Here is a 21,465-nt window from a genome sequence, read left to right on the forward strand (position 1 = left end):
TCTTTTTTAGATTCTTTCCCCATATAGGTCTTTAGAGAGTATTGAGAAGAGTTCCCTGTGCTATACAGTAGGTACCCTATGTCTCTTGATTGGAGCATTTAGTCCATTGACATTTAAAGTAAGTATTGATAGCTATCTACTTATTGCCATTTTATTACTTGTTTTCTGGTTATTTTTGTACTTCTTTGTTCATTTCTTCTTCTCTTTCTTCCCTTGTGGTTTGTAGATTTTTCTTAAATGGTATGTGTGTGTTCCTTTCTTTTTCGTTTTTTTTTTTTTATCTATCGTGGTTTTTGATTTGTGCTTACCATCAGTTTCCTATATGTTGACCTATAACTATATCTACTTGTTTTAAACTGGTAGTCATTTAAGTTCAACCACATTTTAAAGATCTACATTTTTTACTCCTCTCCCCAACATTGTGTGTTTTTGATGACATATTTTACATCTTCATGTTTGTCTCTAACCTTTGTATCATTGTACTTGATTTTACAATTGTTGTCATTTTTTAATTAATAAACTTTATTTTTTTAGAGCAATTGTAGGTTCACAGCAAAATTGAACAGAAAGTACAGAGCGTTCTCCTATACCCCCATGCCCACACATGCACAGTACCTCCCCCCGTTATCAACATCCTGCCCCAAAGGGGTACATTTGTTAATTGATGAATCTACAGTGATATATCATTAGTACCCAAAGTCCACAGTTTACATTAGGGTTCACCTTTGGTATTGTACATTCTATGGGTTTTGACAAATGTATGACTTGTATCTACCATTGTAGTATCATGTGGAATAGTTCAGCTGCCCTAAAAGTCCTCTGTGCTCCAGCTATTCATCCCTCCCTCCTACCTAACCTCTGGCAAACACTGATTATGTTACTGTCTTCACAGCTTGTCTTTTTTCAGAATGTCATATAGTTGGAATCATATAGTATGTAGCTTTTTCAGATTGGCTTCTTTCACTTAATAATATGCATTTAAGATTCCTCTATGTGTTTTCATGGCTTGATAGTTCATTTCTTTTGTTGTTGTTGTTAGTTTCTGCTTTATAACAAGGTGAATCAGTTATACATATACATATGTTCCCATATCTCTTCCCTCTTGCATCTTCCTCCCTCCCACCCTCCCTATTCCACCCTTCTAGGTGTTCACAAACCATACTAGTTTACTTAAGTGATTGGTCTACATCCTTTACTATATATTTTCCTTTACTAGTGGGATTTTTCCTTTCCTATAAACTCTTACTTCTTGTAGCCTTTTCTTTTCCATTTAAAGAAAACCCTTTAACACTTCATCTAAGGTCAGTTTACTATTGATGAACTCTTTTAGTTTTTGGTTGTCTGAGTAGTGCTTTATCTCTCCTTCAATTCTGAATGATAGCCTTTCTTGGTAGTGTATCCTAGGTTGTAGATTTTTCCCTTTCAGCACTTTAAATATATCATGCTACTCCCTTATGGCCTGCAAAATTTCTGCAGAAAAATCAGCTGATAGGCTTATGGGGGTTCTGTTATATGTGACTCTTTATTTTTCTCTTGCTCACTTTAGAATTCTCTCTTTATCTTTAACTTTCACCATTTTAAGTCTGATATGTCTTGGTCTGGCTCTCCTGGGGTTCATCTTGTTTAGGACTCTCTGTGTTTCCTGTACCCGGAAATCTATTTCCTTCTTCAGCTTCAGGAATTTTTCATCCATAATTTCATCAAGTACATTTTCTACCCCTTTCTCTCTCTCTCTCCTCCTTCTGGGACCCCTACAGTACAAATGTTAGTATGCTTGATGTTGTCTCATAAGCCCCTTAAACTAGCCTCATTTTCCAAAATGTGTTTTTATTTTTGCTCTTTTGATTGCATGATTTACATTCTTTTATCTTCCAGATCACTTAGGCATTCTTCTGTATCACCTAATCTTCTATTAATTCCCTCTAGTGTATTTTTCATTTCAGTTATTGTATTCTTCAGTTCTGACTGGTTTGTTTTTATACTTTCTAGTTACTAGCTAAAATTCTCACTGTGTTCATCTATTCTTTCCCCAAGTTCAGCTAGTATTCTTATTACTAAAGCTTCGAACTCTTTCTCTGGTAAATTAATTATCTCTGTTTCATTAGGACTTTTTTCAGGGTTTTTTTTCTTGTTCTTTCATTTGAAACATATTCTTCTGTCTTCTCATTTTGTTTAACTTTCTCTGTCTCTATGAAGTTAGGTGAGTTACCTATCTGACGCTTCTGTGGGAGCATCCCTATGCAGTCTACGTGTGCCCAGTGGCTATGGTAGGAGAGCCAGATATGACGTGAGCAAGAGTCACATCTTCCCCCAGGGTGTGATGGCAGCTATCAGCTTGGTAGAAGGTGGTGCTGGAGATGGAAGGGCTAGAGCCAGAGCCAGGGCTTCTTCTATGCTCAGTGGCCATCACTGCCTCACTGGAGGCAGAGTTGGTGCCCAAGGTACTGGAGCAGAAGCCCTGAAGGTCAGGTCCGAGCTGGTTCCTTTCCCTCTAAGTGTGTGCACCACCCCCCTGGCAGTGGCACCTCTGCCCTAGTGGAGAGCAGCACTGGAGCAACAGGTACTAGAGGGGACCTGCGGGACAGGCCAGGGTAAGTGCTGGGACAGTCCCAGCAAGTTAGTCCGAACCCCAGGCAATTTTCAATCTGCTGCTTCCTCATGTGCATGCTGGTAATGACTGCCTTCCCCTTGTTCAGAGGCAGGGTTGGGTCTGAGGCAGCTCCATTCTCTCTAAGTGTGAACACTCTCCTTGGCAGCATCAGCCTTTGTGGCAGTGGAGAGCTGCACCAGCGCAAAAGAGACTGTAGTGGGCACCCGGTGCAGGCTGAGGAGAAGGCTGTGGCAGTTGTGGGAAACCAGCCAGAGCTCCAGGTAGTTTTCAGTCTGTTTCCTCCACCTTGTTCGCTGGGAGTAAGCAAGTGTGTGCATGCTCTTCATGAGTGGAGTGTCGATTTCTTACAGCCCTCTGGTAAGTCCCACTGGTTTTCAAACCAGCTAAGGGGACTCGTCTTCCCAGAGTCAGGCCCAACATGTGGCTTGAACCCATCACTACCCACGGAGGATCCTTGAGGCTGTGATATCCCCTGCCTCTTGTGTGTCCCCTACTTGGGCACTTGCCCCAACTAGATCGCTTTTCCTCCCTTCCTGCCCAACTCTATGCAACTCTTTCTTTATAGCCTTGGTTGTAGAAGAGCCTTTATGTCAGGCTCCAGGTTGTTTTCAGCAGGAGTTGCTTCATATGTAAGATATATTTTGATGTGTTCGTGGAAGGAGGTGAGCTCAGCATCCTCCTACTCTGCCATCTTGATCTCCCTCCCATCCTCCCCTGACTTTCCACAGGAGACAAGTAAGATGATCATCCTACATTTTTCCCCTTTGGACTCCTCAGAGTATTTCCATACTAAACGGTTGTTGTTATCTTTGCTGTTTTAGTGGCGATGATACTGTCTAAGACTTAAATTTGTTACAATGTACCTATAGCTGAAGAGGCCAAATCCAAGCTAAGGACAGGTGATGAAGGTCAAGGAATAATGAGAATGTCCTGAGATGGATCTCTGAGGTTTTCATTTTCACAGATGCATTTTTGTGCAACGTGTATAGTCATCTACCATTAGTTGTAAAGCAATGTGACATTAATTTAGCCATTCATCCTTTTTGCTGCTACAGAACATAGAGCTCCTTCCTGGGCTATGGCTTTAAGAAGGCAATGCAAACACAGATATAGCAGTGAACTAATTTTGCAATAGAGATAGAAAGATTTAGAAATTTTAATATTCTTAAGAGACTATTTGATTTGTGTTGAGAGGGAGCTGACTTGATTTTCTTAGAGGCTCTAAAGAAGAGTGAATGTGAATGATAGGGCAAGCCAGCATCTTTATAAAGGTGGTTTTTAAATTGCATTGCTTGGAGTGTTTACCATTTATTTACTTGACTTTTGCCCTTGCATGAAAAACCAAAAGGAAGTATGTCTTACTTTGTTTAAGAAGCTGGCGACGTGGTGAATGGGGAGTTAGAACTTAGGTATTATCTATCCCAGATTCAGGAAGTCAGGGAGATGAGGTTATACTAATGAAAACTTGTTTTCAAGGTTCCCTCCACTCCGAAAATTGGGGTTTTGCATGAGAAGTTTTAGTCCCAAAATAAAAGATTGGGAAGTGCAAATGTTGTGTAAATGAGAGATCTTTCTCTTTTTCCAACTTGGTATTCCTTGATTGAAAATCTTAAATTATATTTATTGATGAGTTAGGATTCACTTCAGAGCATGTTTAAAATTCAAAATGTGACTTGATTTTTAAATCTTTGATTTACATACTTTCAGGGACCCATTTATTATAGAAATCAAGAACAGCTGTGTTCTCCCTAGGGTTGATTGTTTCAGTCAAATCCTTTTAAAACACGAATTAAGAAGATTAGGATTTAATCTTTGTTTCTTCCAACAACAACAAAAAATCTCATCATAGAGTTAATATACCTCCTAGTCCAGAATGTGTTATCAGAAAGTATATATTCAATACTATCTACTTTTTTTTTTTGGCGGTATGCGGGCCTCTCACTGCCGTGGCCTCTCCCGTTGCGGAGCACAGGCTCCGGATGCGCAGGCTCAGGGGCCATGGCTCACTGGCCCAGCCGCTCTGCGGCATGTGGGATCTTCCCGGACCGGGGCACGAACCCGTGTCCCCTGCATCGGCAGGCAGACTCTCAACCACTGCGCCACCAGGGAAGCCCTCTACTTTTTAATCAATGGTATATTTATAACTTTTAGATTATTTTGTAGTTACGTCAGAAAAACGGAAAGATTTGCTCTTTTTATTTTTCCAAATTCACTGAATTTAGGAAGTTATAGGATGGTGAACCTATCACTGAGCTATTTGGTGAGTATTTTGCTGCAAGGTACTAGAAAGACAAGAACCATCACCAAAAGTAGGAAGAGGTAACTTGTGGGTTAGCTATTATACTATGTGATACTAATCACAATGTCTTGGTAAGAAATTAAGCACCAAGTAAATCAATAACGATGGTACGCAAGTTTTGGAGAAGGTATTATAACAAAATGTTAGCATTAAAGAAACATCTGCAACCTACGAAGCCTAAACTATTTTTAAAAGCTCATATGGGCAGCTGAAGATGTATTTGTCCCATGTGAATACTAGAGGTGGGTGGGTATAGCAAGTAGCTTGCCATATCAAAGAAACTATGGCATACATGGAAAGTGTCTTTTAGAAATAGAAAAAATCCAATCAAGGAGAATGGGGAAGCTTATAAATTTAGCAGGTCATGTGCGAACTGTCATTTAGGCTGGTTGAAAAAAGAAAAATTGGAGAAATTCTTTAAAATCAATCATAAGTTTTTAAGTTACTCAAAAGCAGGCAGTTTACTGGGTCTATTTGGTGATGATGGTGCAACAAACTTGACAGAAAAATAATAAACTTTAATGATCTATTTGTCTAATAAAAAGATATAAGGGAACATGCTATCTCAATAATTTGTCCCCTGAAATTGATGACCAGGTTAAACTGTAATAAATGAACAGATAATCTATGTCCAATTAACAAATTAAATATAGACAGTTCATCAGAATTATATAGCATCCTTCTATATTTTGAAGGAACTCAAAGTAAGGTTTTAGGTCTGGACTAATAAAGCACTTAGGTATAAATTAGATTGACATGTATACACTGCTATATTTAAAATAAAACGCCTTCCCATGAAAAAATAAAAATAAATAAAAAATAATAAATTAATAACATGCCATTTTTGTGAGGTTTGGAAATCTTTTTTTCTACTTGATCAGTAGTATATATTCAGCAATATGAGTTTAAGTAAGGTTAAAGGTTATCTTGTGGGAGTAAAATTTGAATTCACAATTGTACACTGTTAGATAAAGGATATTTCTGAATCAGGAAAGGGCAGTGAATTTATAAATCTAAGTCATGCCTATACATCTGTTAACCTAAAACCTTATGCTTGATTCAGATTTTGTTGTAGCAAAATATTGATTTATTCTGGATTCCTACTGTGAGATGTGTTGTGAAAGTTCAACATATTACCATTTCCTTATGAGTACTTGCAATCATGATAAAAGCATAGAATCTTATTTCAGCCATTGATGAGAACATTACATACAGATAGGATCCCAAGTAAAGAAGAAAAAAAGGACTTGTAGATTCTTGGGTCTTTTGTTCTCTGTGTTGTTTATATGGTGGTTTAGAAGTATAGATGCAGTGATTAGGATGTCCAAGTTGGAGAGAGAGGAGAGTTAAAAGGTAATATTTTGCTGGTGGAATGTAACAATTTTAACAACTCACCTACCTATAGCTTAGATTAGGTATTCTCTCATTATCACTACCATTACATTAATGTGCAAATTGTGTATATTCAGCTGCTTTATTCTAAAAAGAGTCTGGCCCTTTGGTGTGCACCAGAGACAACATTTGCTCTAGGAGATTGTGGTAGCAGGATCAGCTAAGCCCACTTAGTGTGGGTGATCCAATAGAATATGGACTAGTTGGCCATTTGGGATACAGTTGTTCTAACAAAGCACATGCGGAGAGTCAAGGGAGTTTGTATGCTTTTTTTTTTTTTAATGTGGTATTGTCTTATGTGATTTATTTTCCTTCATTTAAAAACTTGATGCAAAATGTTTGTGTTCTTTCCTTTCTTTCTCTCCCCTCCCCCCCCCCTTAGAATAATATAGCCGATCCAGAAGAACTGTTCACAAAATTAGAACGCATTGGAAAAGGCTCCTTTGGAGAAGTTTTCAAAGGTATTGATAACCGTACCCAGCAAGTGGTTGCTATTAAAATCATAGACCTCGAGGAAGCCGAAGATGAAATTGAAGACATTCAGCAAGAAATAACTGTTTTGAGTCAGTGTGACAGCTCATATGTAACAAAATACTATGGATCATATTTAAAGGTAATGTGTACGCTGGATTATTTAAGTCATAAGGTATCTTAATTATAAGTATTTCTTTTTTTAAATTCTGTTTTTTGAAAGGCAATGTCTTAAATTAGGATTTGACAGCCTTTGGCCTCCAGACAGAACTCAGCTCCATTTGTAGTGCCAAAATAGACTGTTTTTAGATTTAGCAGCTGTATCCTGAACGCATCCCAGTACTCAGCTGCAACATTTTTCCACACCTGAACTTTTGGGTTGATGGAGGAAGAGAAAGGCAGCTGAGCCTTGAGACATATCCTTTGCCTGGAAAGAGCTTTCCTGGGCTTTTACACATTATTCTCAATGGTCCAGTCTGTCTCAACCTCAGAATTGATGGCATGTGTAAGCATGTCACTATTCCATTGAGTTATGGTGGTTATTTACACATCTCCCTCTCCCTCTAGGTTGTAAGCTTCTTGACAGCAGGGAGTTTAGTTCAACCTGTCTTGGTTTTCACATCACTTAGCACAGAGCATGGCACATCTTAAGTACATGATAAATATTTGTTGAAATGGAGTTAAATAGATTAATATCTGTTCCCCCCCACCAAACAAAAAGTTGGATTTTTAGTTTCCAGGATTATGGAATTAGCAGACACCTGAAGTTCCAGCAGATGGAGTTATTACTGCATCACAGAAAACCCTTTGGTGACTAAAACCCAGAGTTCTTGGGTTCCATATTTATAGAGTCAGGATTTGTGTCTATTGAAATATAAAACAATAAATAATTAGAAAAATCTAGCTTAGAGTTTAAATTACCTTAAAATTAAAAAAATGTATCCCCATATTGATATTTTTCAAAGGAGGGCAGTATTAGTTAGATCTTTGATTTTTAGGGCTTACAAAGGGGAAGGTATTTTGTTTGTTTGTTTGTCCATCTATCTATAGGCCAAAAGGGTGTGTTTATAACCCATCAGGCTGTTGGCCTGCACAAAAATTGATGCTGTCTTTTTATGTTCTGCTGATCAAATATACCCTAGGATAAACTATATTAGTTAATACTGATATAGAAATTCATAGATTTCCATGGCTTTTTACAGAGCCTAACCTTTTTTTTTTTTTCGGTCGCGCTGCGCAACTTGCGGGATTGAACCCAGGCCCCCTGCAGGAGAAGCGCAGAGTCCTAACCACTGAACTTCCAGGGAATTCCCCACAGAGCCTAATTTATTCTAATAGTACGTGAATTAGGTGACTGTGGCATTAATGCATAGTAGAATGAATCACTAAATAGCCAAACAGTCACTCTGTGTCACACACGGTACTAGGTTATGGAGATGTAAAAGTGAACAACTCCTGCCGTTAAAGAGCTCACAGTCTCATATTGCGCTAAAATAGTGTAGATTTTGTGATTGAATGTGTACAAGGTACAGATGAAGCATAAAGAAGAAAATGGTCACCTCTACCCTTTTTTTCCATGATGGTATGAAGGAAAGGCTTCCAAGAGGCGGTGATACTGCTGGTAGCTCCTATACAATATACTTTTAAGTGTTAGCCATTACTCTATTTTACTGTACACCTAATTACTTGATTCTTTGTGGTTCACTTTGCTTTTATATTCTTCCCTAAAAAGCTTATTTAGTGGGTCAGATTCCTTTTTAGGAATCCTATGGGGGTGGTCATTCAATCTCAGTGGTTTTAAGTCTCCCTTCTAATTTCCATAGCAGGTGTGGTTGTAGGCAGCCCAGGGAATTTGTTGGTGGTGGTGGTGATGTGTGTGTGTGTTTTGCTTATTCTGGTTTACTCTTTCTGGATTGAATCCTTGTAATTCCAGACCCACTCTAGAGCAAATCTGAACACTTGCTATTTTTAGGCACCTGTATCAGATAAGCTAGTTTTGGTGACTGACTTATATTAAAGAAGCCCTATTTAAAATGCGCTATTGTATATTATATTGAAAATGGGTACTGACATGGTATTGAGTTTATTGTTTGCTTACAACCTTTCTTTATTTATATTCAGTCCTCGCATGGAAAATGAATTATAACTCTGTTTTTATTATTTATTCCTAAGATTTCACATTTTAAAAAATTTTCCTCATAGTATACATGTACCAGTCACCAAAAAAATACTTAATCTTTTAATAAATCCAACTGATAGTTTGTTTTCTCCAAATCTTGACTGTTGAATGTTCTCAGGCCAGTTAGTGATACAAAACTGTTATCCAAGATGTCTTCTTACAGAATTAAACTGCATTATTTTTATCTCGTTTACCCGTCATTAATTAAAATACATGATGAGAAAGCCTACTTTGAAGAACATGTTACTTCATGATAAAATTGTAGAAATTCACAGATGGCTGCTGTTGATTACATTTGTATCTAGATTATTTGTACACACACATATTATCTCTATATGGATATACATATATATACACAGAGAAAAAGAAATATGATTTTATAACTCTTTAATACCATTTATTTAAATTACTTTCTTAAATTGACCACTTGTTTATTTTCCATTTATATTAAACCATAGTGTGACTTTACAGGCTTAATTTTTTTTTAACTAAAATCACATCAAATATAACAGGGTTCTGTTTAGTTCAGTTAGTGAAATCAAGGCTACATCCTCTAAGTACCATCGGACAACTGCATCATCAGTCGACTTATGTTCTTGTTGTGGCCCATCCTTCCATTTCAGATGATACGGGAGATTTTGTGAGTCAAGTTAATTGAGTAAAGTAGGATACAGGTTCTTCTCAGGTTGTCCTAACACAGGACATAACCAAGGCCCTCACTGTTAGCTGGAGGAAAATTTATTGCACTTGAGAGAAAATTATATGCTCTCTGAAACTGTATGTAGTTGTAGTACTTTCCTTGAGACATGCAGAAATGTACTAGGTATTCATTTTGACTGAGCTCACTGTATAACTTCGTTTTTAAAAACAAGAGTAAAAACCAGACAGACACATCAGTATGACCACAATATTTTCCTTTAATTTTACTTCACTGCAGATTTTCTTGACAGACAAAGTTGGTCTTTATGACGAGTGCTAAAATAAGCAAACCCTTCCCTTCTGATCTCATAACATTGGAAGAATCTTTTATAATCTTTAAATATTTTTCTAGTTCGATGTAAATCTTAAAATGAAGCTCACTCAGGCATTGAATAGAATTTGAATCATGCCTTTATTTGCTGCTGAAAATTGCTTTTAGATTTCTGTTTATGTTAAGGAAATATGCCCCCCTCCACATACCACAACAACTGATATTTATTTTAAAAAAAAAGAATTGAATGATTGAAGTAAAATGTTCCAGAATAGAGTCTGTACAGTTTTGTTTCCTTCTCATTATTTTTCCTGAGACTTTTGTGTGTGCTTATTTCCAATGTATGGTGAATGTTTCTGGAATATTTCTGGAATATTCTTTAATTTTTAAAAATCATAGTTTTCTTATAAAACTTGAAGGAAATTGGAGAGGGAAATATTTCCTCCTTGTACAGTGGGTTTTTTTTTTCTCAAAATAAGAATAGCTTTAAACTTCCTATAATACACCTCTAAGAAGCCCCATATTAGATTCAATTCAGCAGATATTTATTTTTTGGTCACCTACTCTGTGCACTCCTCTCATTCTGCATATTTGCCCTGGTCGGTCTCATCTACTTTATTCTGACAATTTCTAAGTTCATGTCTCTGGTTTCAGCCTCTCTCCTTAGCCCCAGATAGGTATATCTAACTTGTCTCATATCTCCCACTTATCTGTGGGTAGGTACATCAAGTGCAATAACCCAAAAAGTGGGGAATAGCATTTAAAGTGGGTCTTGAGTATGATTCTGATAGGGTTTGGGATGTGAGGGTGGGGTATAGACAAGGCATTCTAGACTGGAAGAAAACGATTCCAAGGTGGTAAAGTATCTGGCAAGATGATCTCTACTATTCCTTGCAGTTATATAAGATTTCACATTCTGTTTCTTTTTTTATTGTGGTATAATATATATCACAAAAGTTACCATTTTAACCACTTTAAATGTACAGTTCTGTGGCATTTCATACACTCATGTGATTTTGCAACCATCACTAGCATTCATCTCCAGAACTTTTTCATCTTCCTCAACTGAAACTCTGTACCCATTAAACTATAACTCCCCATTCTCTACTCACCGTAGTCCTTGGTAACCACCATTCTACTTTCTGTCTCTATGAGTTTCCCTACCGTAGACTCCTCATATAAGTGGAATCATACAACATTTGCCCTTTGGTGACTGGCTTATTTTATTTACACATGCTGGTTTATGTGGTCAGTGTTATGATTGGCTATCTGCTTCATAGACCAACCTACTTAATTCAACATATACTTGATCTATGTTCAATAATTATCTCATAAATATATATAATGAGTAGTTTAGATGTTTTTTTAAACGTTTTTTCTATGAGCAAATGAATTCCAAGTTCCACAGTAGCATTTCTCCCCCCTTTAGCCAAGTGTCTGCTTTAGTGGCAAATTCAAAGGCCCCATGGGGTGATGGAGTTGATACTCCAGACACCAGTGATTTGTTAAAACGAGGCTCCAACTTCTCCTCAGTAAACAGTATAACTCTGAAGTACTTAACTCTTTTTTAAAATTTTTATTGGAGTATAGTTGATTTATAATGTTATGTTAGTTTCAGGTGTACAGCAAAATGAATCAGTTATACATATACATACATCCACTCTTTTTAAGATTCTTTTCCCATATAGGCCATTACAGAGTATTGAGTAGTTTCCTGTGCTATACAGTAGGTCCTTATTAGTAATCTATTTTATAGTATAGTCGTGTGTGTATGTCAATCCCAATCTCCCAATTTATCCCTCCTCCCCCCTTACCCCCTGATAACCATAAGTTTGTTTTCTACATCTGTAACTATTTCTTGAAGTACTTACTCTTTAGGCGTTCTGAATTTTGGAACAGAGAGCCATTTCCTAACCCCTAACTGACCACCCACGTTGATGCAGGGCTTTATTTAATTTATTTATTTATTTATTTTTGGCTGTGTTGGGTCTTCGTTACTGCACGTGGGCTTTCTCTAGTTGCGGCGAGCGGGGGCTACTCTTCGTTGCGGTGCGCAGGCTTCTCATTGCGGTGGCTTTTCTTGTTGCGGAGCACGGGCTCTAGGCGCATGGGCTTCAGTAGTTGTGACACGTGGGCTCAGTAGTTGTGGCTCGCGAGCTCTAGAGCACAGGCTCAGTAGTTGTAGCGCGTGGGCTTAGTTGCTCCGCGGCATGTGGGATCTTCCCAGACCAGGGCTCAAACCCGTGTCCCCTGCATTGGCAGGCGGATTATTAACCCCTGCACCACCAGGGAAGTCCCTGATGCAGGGCTTTAAATTGAACTCCTCCGACCCATTGTTAAAACATTTGGATCATTTTATAATTGGAGAAATGACATTTTTCCTTCAGGGACTTCCTATACTTAAATGTGCCAGATATATGGTTATGGTTTAGAGGTTTAGAGTCACTTGGCTCTTTTGGATTTGTAAACCAGTATGTAGATATCAACTTAGCCTTTTAAATTATTTAAGAACAAACCAAACATACATATTTGCATTCTCCAACACAAACATCTTTTACCAGAAATCAAAGATAGAAATTGTAGTCCCCCAAAAGAATACAAACACAGGGTCTAGGTTTTTGGGTTGGGTTTGGTTTGTGATTGGTGTTTTCATTAAGACCTGCTGCAGACAAGGAACGAGTAAGAGCCTGTGTGGGTTAAGCTTGAGTAGGGAGGAACCCCACCGGCTCACCATTCCTGCCCGTGCCCACTCGGGCCTCGCTTCAGTTCCCCTGCCTGCCTCGCAGTCTTCTGAATGTCTGGACCTATAACCATCCTCCAGCGAGGTTTGTCTGCAGAAGTGACAATCAGAAGGAAGCAGCCAGAAAAGCTATGAGGCAGCTCTGGTTCCCTGCCTGTTTCAGAAGAGTCCTAGTTCCACTGAATAGCTCGCTTGCAAAGAGGAAGCCTTCTTTTCGGATCGGGAATTTGCTTAGTCATAAGTTTAATGACTTTTTAAGCTTTCTATGAATACATTTTGGTAAGTTTCTGTTTTGAATCAGTACCAAAAAAAGACACACATTGTTTTTAACTTGGAAAACAGGTGCTTTCATTCATGCAGAACTGCAAAACAGATAAACATGTTTTATAAGATCTTTTTATTTTTCTTTGAATGTCAGGTGAATGGGAAGCATTCGGAATTCATGAGGTAGAATGTAGTACTTAGGAAAAAAACATGGCAAAAGATAAACTTCTCAGCCTGTACGGCATTGTGAGAAACACTTTTTTCTTCTGTAGAAAAAAATATGAAGACTCATCAGGTTCACAGTTCTCATGTTCTGAGTCCTAATTTCTAAACATGAAAACAAGTTACATGAACCACTCCTGGAACTCTTCTCCTCTCCCGCTGTTATGGGGATTTATTTCCTCTCCTGCCTACTGTATACACCACTCTTTCTCTTCTCAGTTCAAGCTGGCCTGCTGTGACAGGAGAGAGTTGATGTTAAGATGGGCGGGGGACATTGTTCCTTTCTTTCTCTCATACATCCTACATAATGTCAGCATCTTAATTTAACTGAGCCTTCACTCCCCGGACCCTTACCCTACACCACAACCCATTCCCCCCCACTACAGTGTCCCCTAAACACTCATCATCATGTTACTGGAGTCCATTCCCTGCCATAATAAAGCCCCAGTCTCATGGAGACGCTTGGAAATTTTGAATGGAACTCCTGAGTACTTCCCAGGGATTTTGGAGTTTGAGGACTACTGGCAACAGCTTGAGAATCTTCATTCCACAGCTGGGACTGTAAAGGTGAGAAATGTGTTCCTGGCATCCCAAACTGAAGCACGACGCTGGATATATTTTCCCCTAGAAACATTGTTATGGTATAAATGGTAGTGTCTCTGGTATCCTTTTTGCTGTACTATGGATACCTTTGTGTTAAATTGTCTTTTTGGAGGACACTGCTCCAGGAACCTAGGCATTATCTTTATGGGAAAATGCTTGCTTTCCAAATTCCAAACATCTTACTTAAAAATGGACTTTTGGAACACAATCCATTCACAATTTGGCTATTGGCCAGTTTAGCAAAACCAACCATTCCGCTTCCAGTCAATTCTGTGGTCCTACAGTAATTCAGAGAATACCACTTATGAAATGGTATGGAGAGAGAGATGTCTCCCGTATTTCAAACTATAGCTGAAAGAAAAATGATTTAATGATTTATTCCAAATTTTGTCTGATGTAGCTGAATGGTGTGTGTGTGTGTGTGTGTGTGTGTGTGTGTCCACCTGTTTTGTAATTCAAATACACGTGTTCCCCCTGTGAGCTCCATTTCCTCTTGTACAACTTCCAGTGAAGTTAATTCTACATGAGTTAATCATAATGCTTTTTAAGCTACACGCTCCCTTTCTCTTATCCATTTACCTCGGGGGAGGGGGGGTCAATGTTCTTTCTAGGTTCCATATGTGTACGAAAAATCCCCGTTAATCCTGGTTGGTAAAAGTTGTAAAGTACATTAAAACAAAAGCCAAAAGCTAAAATAAGGCACAATACCCAGTGTCCTCAAACTCTAAAATCACATCGGAAGTACCCAGAAGCCCCATTCAAAATTTCTACAAGTCTCTATTTACCTCCTCATTCTTTAATGTAACTATCTTTTCCTTTCAGTATTGTTATTCAAAATAATTTAAAGCGATGTTTTTTTCTGGGTTTTATAAAAGTTGCTAACAGTTAAACAATAAGGAACAATAATGTGTTATTTATTTAGCTATATCATATGCTAAATAGGTTTCAGGGAGGGCCAAGACTCAGAACTTGACTTTCATTTGTAATAGTCTATGGAAAAATATATTATGAGTTCCAAACAACTGATTTTAAACCTGTCTTTTAGAACCAGTACATTAGTATGTCAGATTTAACATTTATGCTAGTATGTTACTTGGCTCAGGTTTATAATTATTAAACTACTTCATGGCTTTTACAGGGTTCAAAATTATGGATAATAATGGAATACCTGGGTGGCGGTTCAGCACTGGATCTTGTAAGTATTTTTAAATAATTACACACATATATCCATACTTGCGCTTTTTTCTTTTAGTTGGAGTAAGCAATGGTTTTTGGACAAGCTAAGCGGTTGTTTAGTTAATATGTTCACTCTGTCTTCAGGACTACTACTCTTATATAGATTCAGCTATATTGCAGGGTTCTTCACATTGCTGGCATTCTTAAAGTATATAAGAAATGCAAACAGCTTAATAAAATAAAATTCCCCCCAAATTAGGAATGAGTGTGTGACAGTTGCTGTCAGTTTAGAGTTTTACTTTACATGCTTATCCCTGAGAAGACTCAATGTTCTTAGATTTTTTAAAAATATATCATTCAGATAACTGTCTCTAAAATTGGCTCTTGGGTTCTGACCAAGAAGGCCTACAGACCCAGCTCTCTGCAGAGTTCTCTCTGTCCCTCTATAGGTCATTTGGAAATGTGATGGCATCTTTGTCACAATGACTTGGAAGTGCCACAGCCTTTTTAGTGGGCAGGGACCAGGCTGCTACAATCCTGCAGTATGCGGGAAAAGTTCTAACCAATGAAGATATGTTCATGCATGAAATGTTTTTGAGAAACACTGGTTGTTTTCCCCAAGTGGTGTGATTCTGTCAGTGTTGTTCCCCGCCTTTTAAATCTTTATTAATATGACATTGTATTTAAAATGCAATATGAATGACTAGAGACAAGTTTGTGTAGTAGAATAACCACTGGGCTGGCCTGTGGGAGTTTGAGGTTCTAGCGCTGGCTCTATTTATAACTAGATCTGTGACTGTGAACCAGACACATAAATTCCTTGGACTTGGATGTCCTATAAAACAAAGAATTTGCTCTAAGCTCCTCTTCCATGTTTAATATAATATGACTTTTATATAATATGCTTCTGCCTTTGAAATTATAGAGCCTGCTGTTTCTAAAAGTAATTTTAATTCTTATTTTTTAAAGTGGAGATGAGTTTTTCTGACTGAAAGTAATCAAATATTTTTCAAAGGCTTTCATCCTGACTGCCAATGACTCCAAAGTTTCAAATAATCCTGTGAACAGAAATGACCATAAGCGATTTTCTTCCCTTTAAACAGAACCATACTTAAACCATTCTAAAGAAATGGTAATTAAACTTGATGGAGAGCCTCATCTTCTAGGAATTCATCTCAGTTTAATCAGTTGCTGAGCTAGGTCATCCTTCCTTGTGTCTAATGTAATTCTTATATCCTAAAGCTCGAGTTCATTTTTTTCTTTCTCTCTCCTCTCTAGTGAGAGAACGTAACTGGTGTTTCTTTGGATAATAATCCTTCATGCATATGGAGTCAGGTCTCATTCTCCTCTTGCTGTTAAATGATCTCAGCTCTATTTCTCTTGTCACATGGTTTGATTACACAATAGTTTTTTGATTAGCTCCACCAGAAGCCTCACAATTGCTCCACGAGCCTCCTTCCACTTCTTTAATATTAAGAACCCTTTCCAAATTTATCACAGTTAACTGGCCCCCAAAAGTGCTTACCATGTCACTTCCCTGTTTTGTAGACATTGGCAAAGCTAGTGCACTGCTTTCATCCGGATTTCTGATAGCAATGTGAAGCACTGGACACTGGCCCAGCCCTAACTAATACAATCTGTATCCCCAGTAGTAGTTTGGTCAGTTTTATGAAATCTCTGAATGAAATGATTGTGAGATCATAATCTCATTCTGCCATTCTGATCTCCACGTAAATACAACAAATACCTATTAGCATAAATTCAATGAACTTAAAATGTTCTTAAAATCAAGAGACCTAGATCCTAGTCCTGGTTCTGCCATCGACTAGCTGGCTAATACTGGGCAAGCCATTTAACCTGTGCCTCAAATGTTCCATGAAGAAATTAGATGAGTAATCTCTCGAACTCTGTTTTTCTAGCCCTAACACTTAATGATATTGTGATTTAATTATAAACCTCATTTGACTGGACTTTGTAGGCAGAGCCAGTGATGAGAAAATGTGCTATTTCTTCTTCATATATAGTCCTGTACGAATGAATGCTATCATTTGGGGGAATCTAAGAAAGGATCAGGCTTAGAGGAGGGCACTGCTACCAGGGACAAGAGAAATCAGGAGGGATGCTGGGTAGAGAGTGTTCATCCTTAAACTGGTGCCTGACTAATGGAACATGATTATGACCAGTATTGATGTCAACATTATATGGTGTATACCTCAAGATTCCCTCCCATTCTAACAAAAATAATTAGTTGTATGTGAACAGACTTTGAGCATACTATACATTATTTTATTGAATTGATTATACCTTCTTTCCAAATAGAATTGCAGTGACTTACAACAAAAACACATATAATAATAAGGTTAAGAGAATAAAACATGAGCACCAAGGGAAAAAGTTGGAAACAATATGCTAACTGTAAGAGAAAGCATAACAAAACATGGTGCATTAGAGACTGGCTGGAAGTCAAAAGAGTATGGGGAACACCCCCAAGCCCACAAGTAGATAGTCTCTGAAAGGGAAAATGTCCCTCTCTTGAATATCCTCAGTTGACAACAGAGGCAAATCACACAAGGCCAGTACACTGCCCCGGGGGCAGAAGTGTTAGCTATTAGAGACATGATATGGTCTTCAGTCTTTGGAGAGAAGCTCAGTTGTGAGCTCCAGGGACAGTCGACCAAGATCTTGCCTCATCTCTCCCAAGGTTGCATTGGAAATTTTTTAAAAAGCAATCTGTGTTCCATCTACTTTACCTTCCTTCTCTTTCCAACTCCCTTATTCCTCCTTTTCTGATCATTATCATCATGGCTAAGGAAACATTTTAACCACAAGGTTTGGGACAGTTTTCTGTCTGATAGTGAACAAGAAAAACGCAGCTCTACCACCACCCCATTCCCATTTCCCCGCCACCCAGGCGCCCCTGCCATTCCCCTCTGGTACCCAGTTAAGTGAGATTTTACTTTTACTGAATTTTAAACTGGACCTAAGTATACCAGATAAGCGAACGGGTCTGTAGGACCACTTTTCTGTTTGTTTTTACTTAAATATATTTTTAAAATTCTGTGTTATCCAGGGCACTTTTAGAAATCCTTCAGAATGATAGCTAGTACCTTTTATCTGGACCTTGCCCAATTTCCTAAGTGACTGAGGGTATACCTCCTCTGGCCCTGTCAACATTTTATGATCAGTGATACTAAGTACTAATCTTAAGTAGTATGACATTTATCTTTAACTTATTTGGTAGTACCTCAGAATTGCATTGCCAGCAATCAATAAAATAATATGCCATTTTCACCTTTTAGCTGACTTTAATCACGGCTGTTTAAATAGAAACTTTTGGGGTGGAAGTTGATATATTTGAAAGTAAACAGATAATGTTACCTAGGAAAGGCACCTATTGAACTATGAACCTCCCTGGAGTATACTATATGTCCAGAGCATAGTTAATATTAAATGGTGAGACCGAAGTGTGGTTTCTATTTTAAGCTGTTAAATTTCAACATGAAAGTGCCCTTTATTCAGAATAAATACGGCATTCATGAAAGATGAAATACAGAAGGTGCCAAAGAGCTGTGAATCCCTCCCAGTGTGAGGCAGAGTGGGCAATATTTGATTTTCACCACCTCTTCCCTCCTTCCAGCAAACAGAACTCTACCTCAGCTCTGACTTTAGATTCCCACCCTTTCCTGTAATAATATTGTACAGTCCACTGTTTGTGCTTTATGAGGTACCAGAATTTTAAAATAACCATTTATTTTAAGGAGAGATTTTCAGATATTCCATTACAAATTCTCCTGAAACCTAATCATTGCTTTCCTTGTATTGCAGTTAAAACTACTGGCTTTAGTACAGGGAAATGTGTTACATTTATTTGAAAAACCGTATCCCTCCATGATTTGATATTTTTTTACAATGAAAGTCTGAATAGTTTAATTATTATATTCCTAGCTAAAATTTAAATCTGAGTCTCAAAAAAGGCTCTATGCTTTACAATGTTTTTGAAATACACAAATGCTAAGAACTGTGCTACAGCTGACCTATATGATCAAATTTGGTTGCTGCAAAAATCTTATGGACCGTCTGATCTAAAAATCAGTTCGGTGTAAATATTTAAGAAGTTTTAAACAGCAAATGCCAAAATTTAAGTAGCTGATTTCTTTTTTCCTATCTGAGAAAAAGAACGCTAGTTCTGTCATTATTTAAGCATGTTTCTTAGATCTTTGATGTAAATATTTAAGAACCTTAGTATTTGGAGCTAGTATATAGGTTGTACTATCTTTCAAGATTAAATCTAATCATTAAAAAACCCTTTCTGCCCTTTGACTTAACTTTCCTCACCTTTTAAAATTTTCTCATTTGTCTAAATATTGGTTTAATAAACAGAACTGCTTCATATATCTAAGCGATTCTCTTATTTCAAAGAGAATGTCAAGTTCGAACTTCATTGTTCCAAACTTTTACATGTATATGTATGTATGTGTTTTTCCCCCTAAGCTGAGAGCTGGTCCATTTGATGAGTTCCAGATCGCTACCATGCTAAAGGAAATTTTGAAAGGTCTGGACTACCTGCATTCAGAAAAGAAAATTCACCGAGACATAAAAGGTATACAGAAGTCTAATGTGAACCTGAGAAAAACAGATGCATTCTGAGGAAGCTGAGGGTTTTTTCATCTCTTTTTCCCTCCTAGCTGCCAATGTCTTGCTCTCAGAACAAGGAGATGTGAAACTTGCTGACTTTGGAGTTGCTGGCCAACTGACAGATACACAAATTAAAAGAAATACCTTTGTGGGAACACCATTTTGGATGGCTCCTGAAGTTATCCAGCAGTCAGCTTATGACTCAAAAGTAAAGTGTTACCTGTACAAACTATTTTGCTTTTAATATTAAGTTTTATATAGCGTACTATCCTATTTAATAAACTGCCTTAATACTCCTTCCTTTTAAAGTATTCCTAAAGCTAGAGTCATGTCAGATGTTGCTGGTAAATCATGCGTTCCCTTGATGCTGGTAATATTTGGACCTTCTTCCCTTCAGTGGCCTTTCATCCTACTTGGAATACAATCCAAAGTTCTTACTATCACATATGTGGCTCTCTACAGTCTGGCCCTTGTCTACCTCTGGCTCATCTCCTATCACTCTCCTCTATTTTCTTTTTTTTGATCTCTCTTCACTTCCACTTTTTTTAAATTAATTTTTATTGGCCCTCTATTTTCTGTCTGCTTCAGCCACAGTGGCCTCATCGCTGGTCTGTGAACACAGCAAGTCCCCTCTAACCTCAGGACCTTTGCACTTGCCTCTCCCTCTATCTGGAATAGCCTTTCTCCCAATTAGGTCTCTGCTTAAACATTACCTACACAGAACAGTCTTCCCTGGCTATCCTGTGTAAATTTGCAGCCCTTTTACCTTATTCATTATTCCCTTATCCTGATTTACTATTTTCTTCACAGAACTTAGCACCATCTGACATCCTATTATTTATTTATTTATCTGTCTCTTCTACTAGAACATAAGCCCCTTGAGAGCAGGGATTTTGTCTGGTTTGGTCACTACCTGAGTCCTCAGTGCCTAGAATACAGTAGCTGGCACAAAGTAGGGGATTTGATCATTTTTTTAAATAAATGAATTATATTAATAAAAATTTATTAACATCACATTTCTTGAGACACTTTCATATTGTATGACCGTTAGACTCCACATGTTGTTTTGTGGCAGTATGTTGGAATGGAATTTCAAGGTAATTGTTCTTTCCTCCTTACCTTAGGCTGACATTTGGTCACTGGGAATTACTGCTATTGAACTAGCCAAGGGAGAGCCACCTAACTCCGATATGCATCCTATGAGAGTTCTGTTTCTTATTCCAAAAAACAATCCTCCAACTCTTGTCGGAGACTTTACTAAATCCTTTAAGGAGTTTATTGATGCTTGCCTGAACAAAGATCCATCATTTGTGAGTATATATGCTATGACTACTATTTTCTATGATCAGCTCTACATAGAGCCAGTGTGGTTTGTTCAACAGTGAGGAATACAGTGCCTGTGAAAACTGTCTAAGATCCATCCAGGAACGTGATTCTTCCCTCTATGTTGCTAATTTTGTTTAGTTGTTGACAAGATCTGTAGTTCCTTCTCTCCTTCCCCTGCATCTTTTTCTCTTTTTTCTATGGTCCCTAGCTTCTTTATTCTGTTGATCATTTCCTATTTCAGGGGGAAATAAAGTTCATTTTCTAGGATGTCATTATGAAAGTATATGTATAACTATTCACAATGATTTTTATTCAACTGTGTTTTCATGAAAAGTTGTTTGCGTTTCACTATTTTTTACTTAATGTTCAGAAATTCCAACATGAAGTTGTATACGTTTCCTGAAGTCTAATGAGCTCCATTCATTTACTTGGCAAAGTTGATTACAGTTGTTTTACTGTTTTTAAAATAAAGCTGCCCGATGACTTCGAGAAACTAGAAATATACAAGAACTGAATTTGATGTGACAATTTTTAAGTTGCTAATGAATATTCTCATATTAATAAAATACTAGGGGGG

The 21,465-nt window shown here is 37.7% G+C and overlaps 1 protein-coding gene across 4 annotated transcripts in view; it reads left to right on the top strand.

The window, feature by feature from the left end:
• The window catches only part of STK26 (serine/threonine kinase 26), a gene marked incomplete at both ends in the record, with an annotated part of 62,818 nt that overhangs the window by 37,780 nt on the left and 3,573 nt on the right, over window positions 1-21,465 (top strand). For 2 of the 4 annotated variants that reach the window (XM_079728272.1, XM_079728273.1), the window contains 5 exons: window positions 6,685-6,915; window positions 14,890-14,946; window positions 19,419-19,527; window positions 19,613-19,770; window positions 20,687-20,872. In XM_079728272.1, the coding sequence (XP_079584398.1) occupies window positions 6,685-6,915; window positions 14,890-14,946; window positions 19,419-19,527; window positions 19,613-19,770; window positions 20,687-20,872 (741 nt within the window). The remainder of the gene's footprint in view (window positions 1-6,684; window positions 6,916-14,889; window positions 14,947-19,418; window positions 19,528-19,612; window positions 19,771-20,686; window positions 20,873-21,465) is intronic. The other 2 variants (XM_079728274.1, XM_079728275.1) reach the window with 2 other exon arrangements.

The sequence above is a fragment of the Hyperoodon ampullatus genome (assembly GCF_949752795.1).
Source record: "Hyperoodon ampullatus genome assembly, chromosome: X".
NCBI lineage: Eukaryota > Metazoa > Chordata > Mammalia > Artiodactyla > Ziphiidae > Hyperoodon > Hyperoodon ampullatus.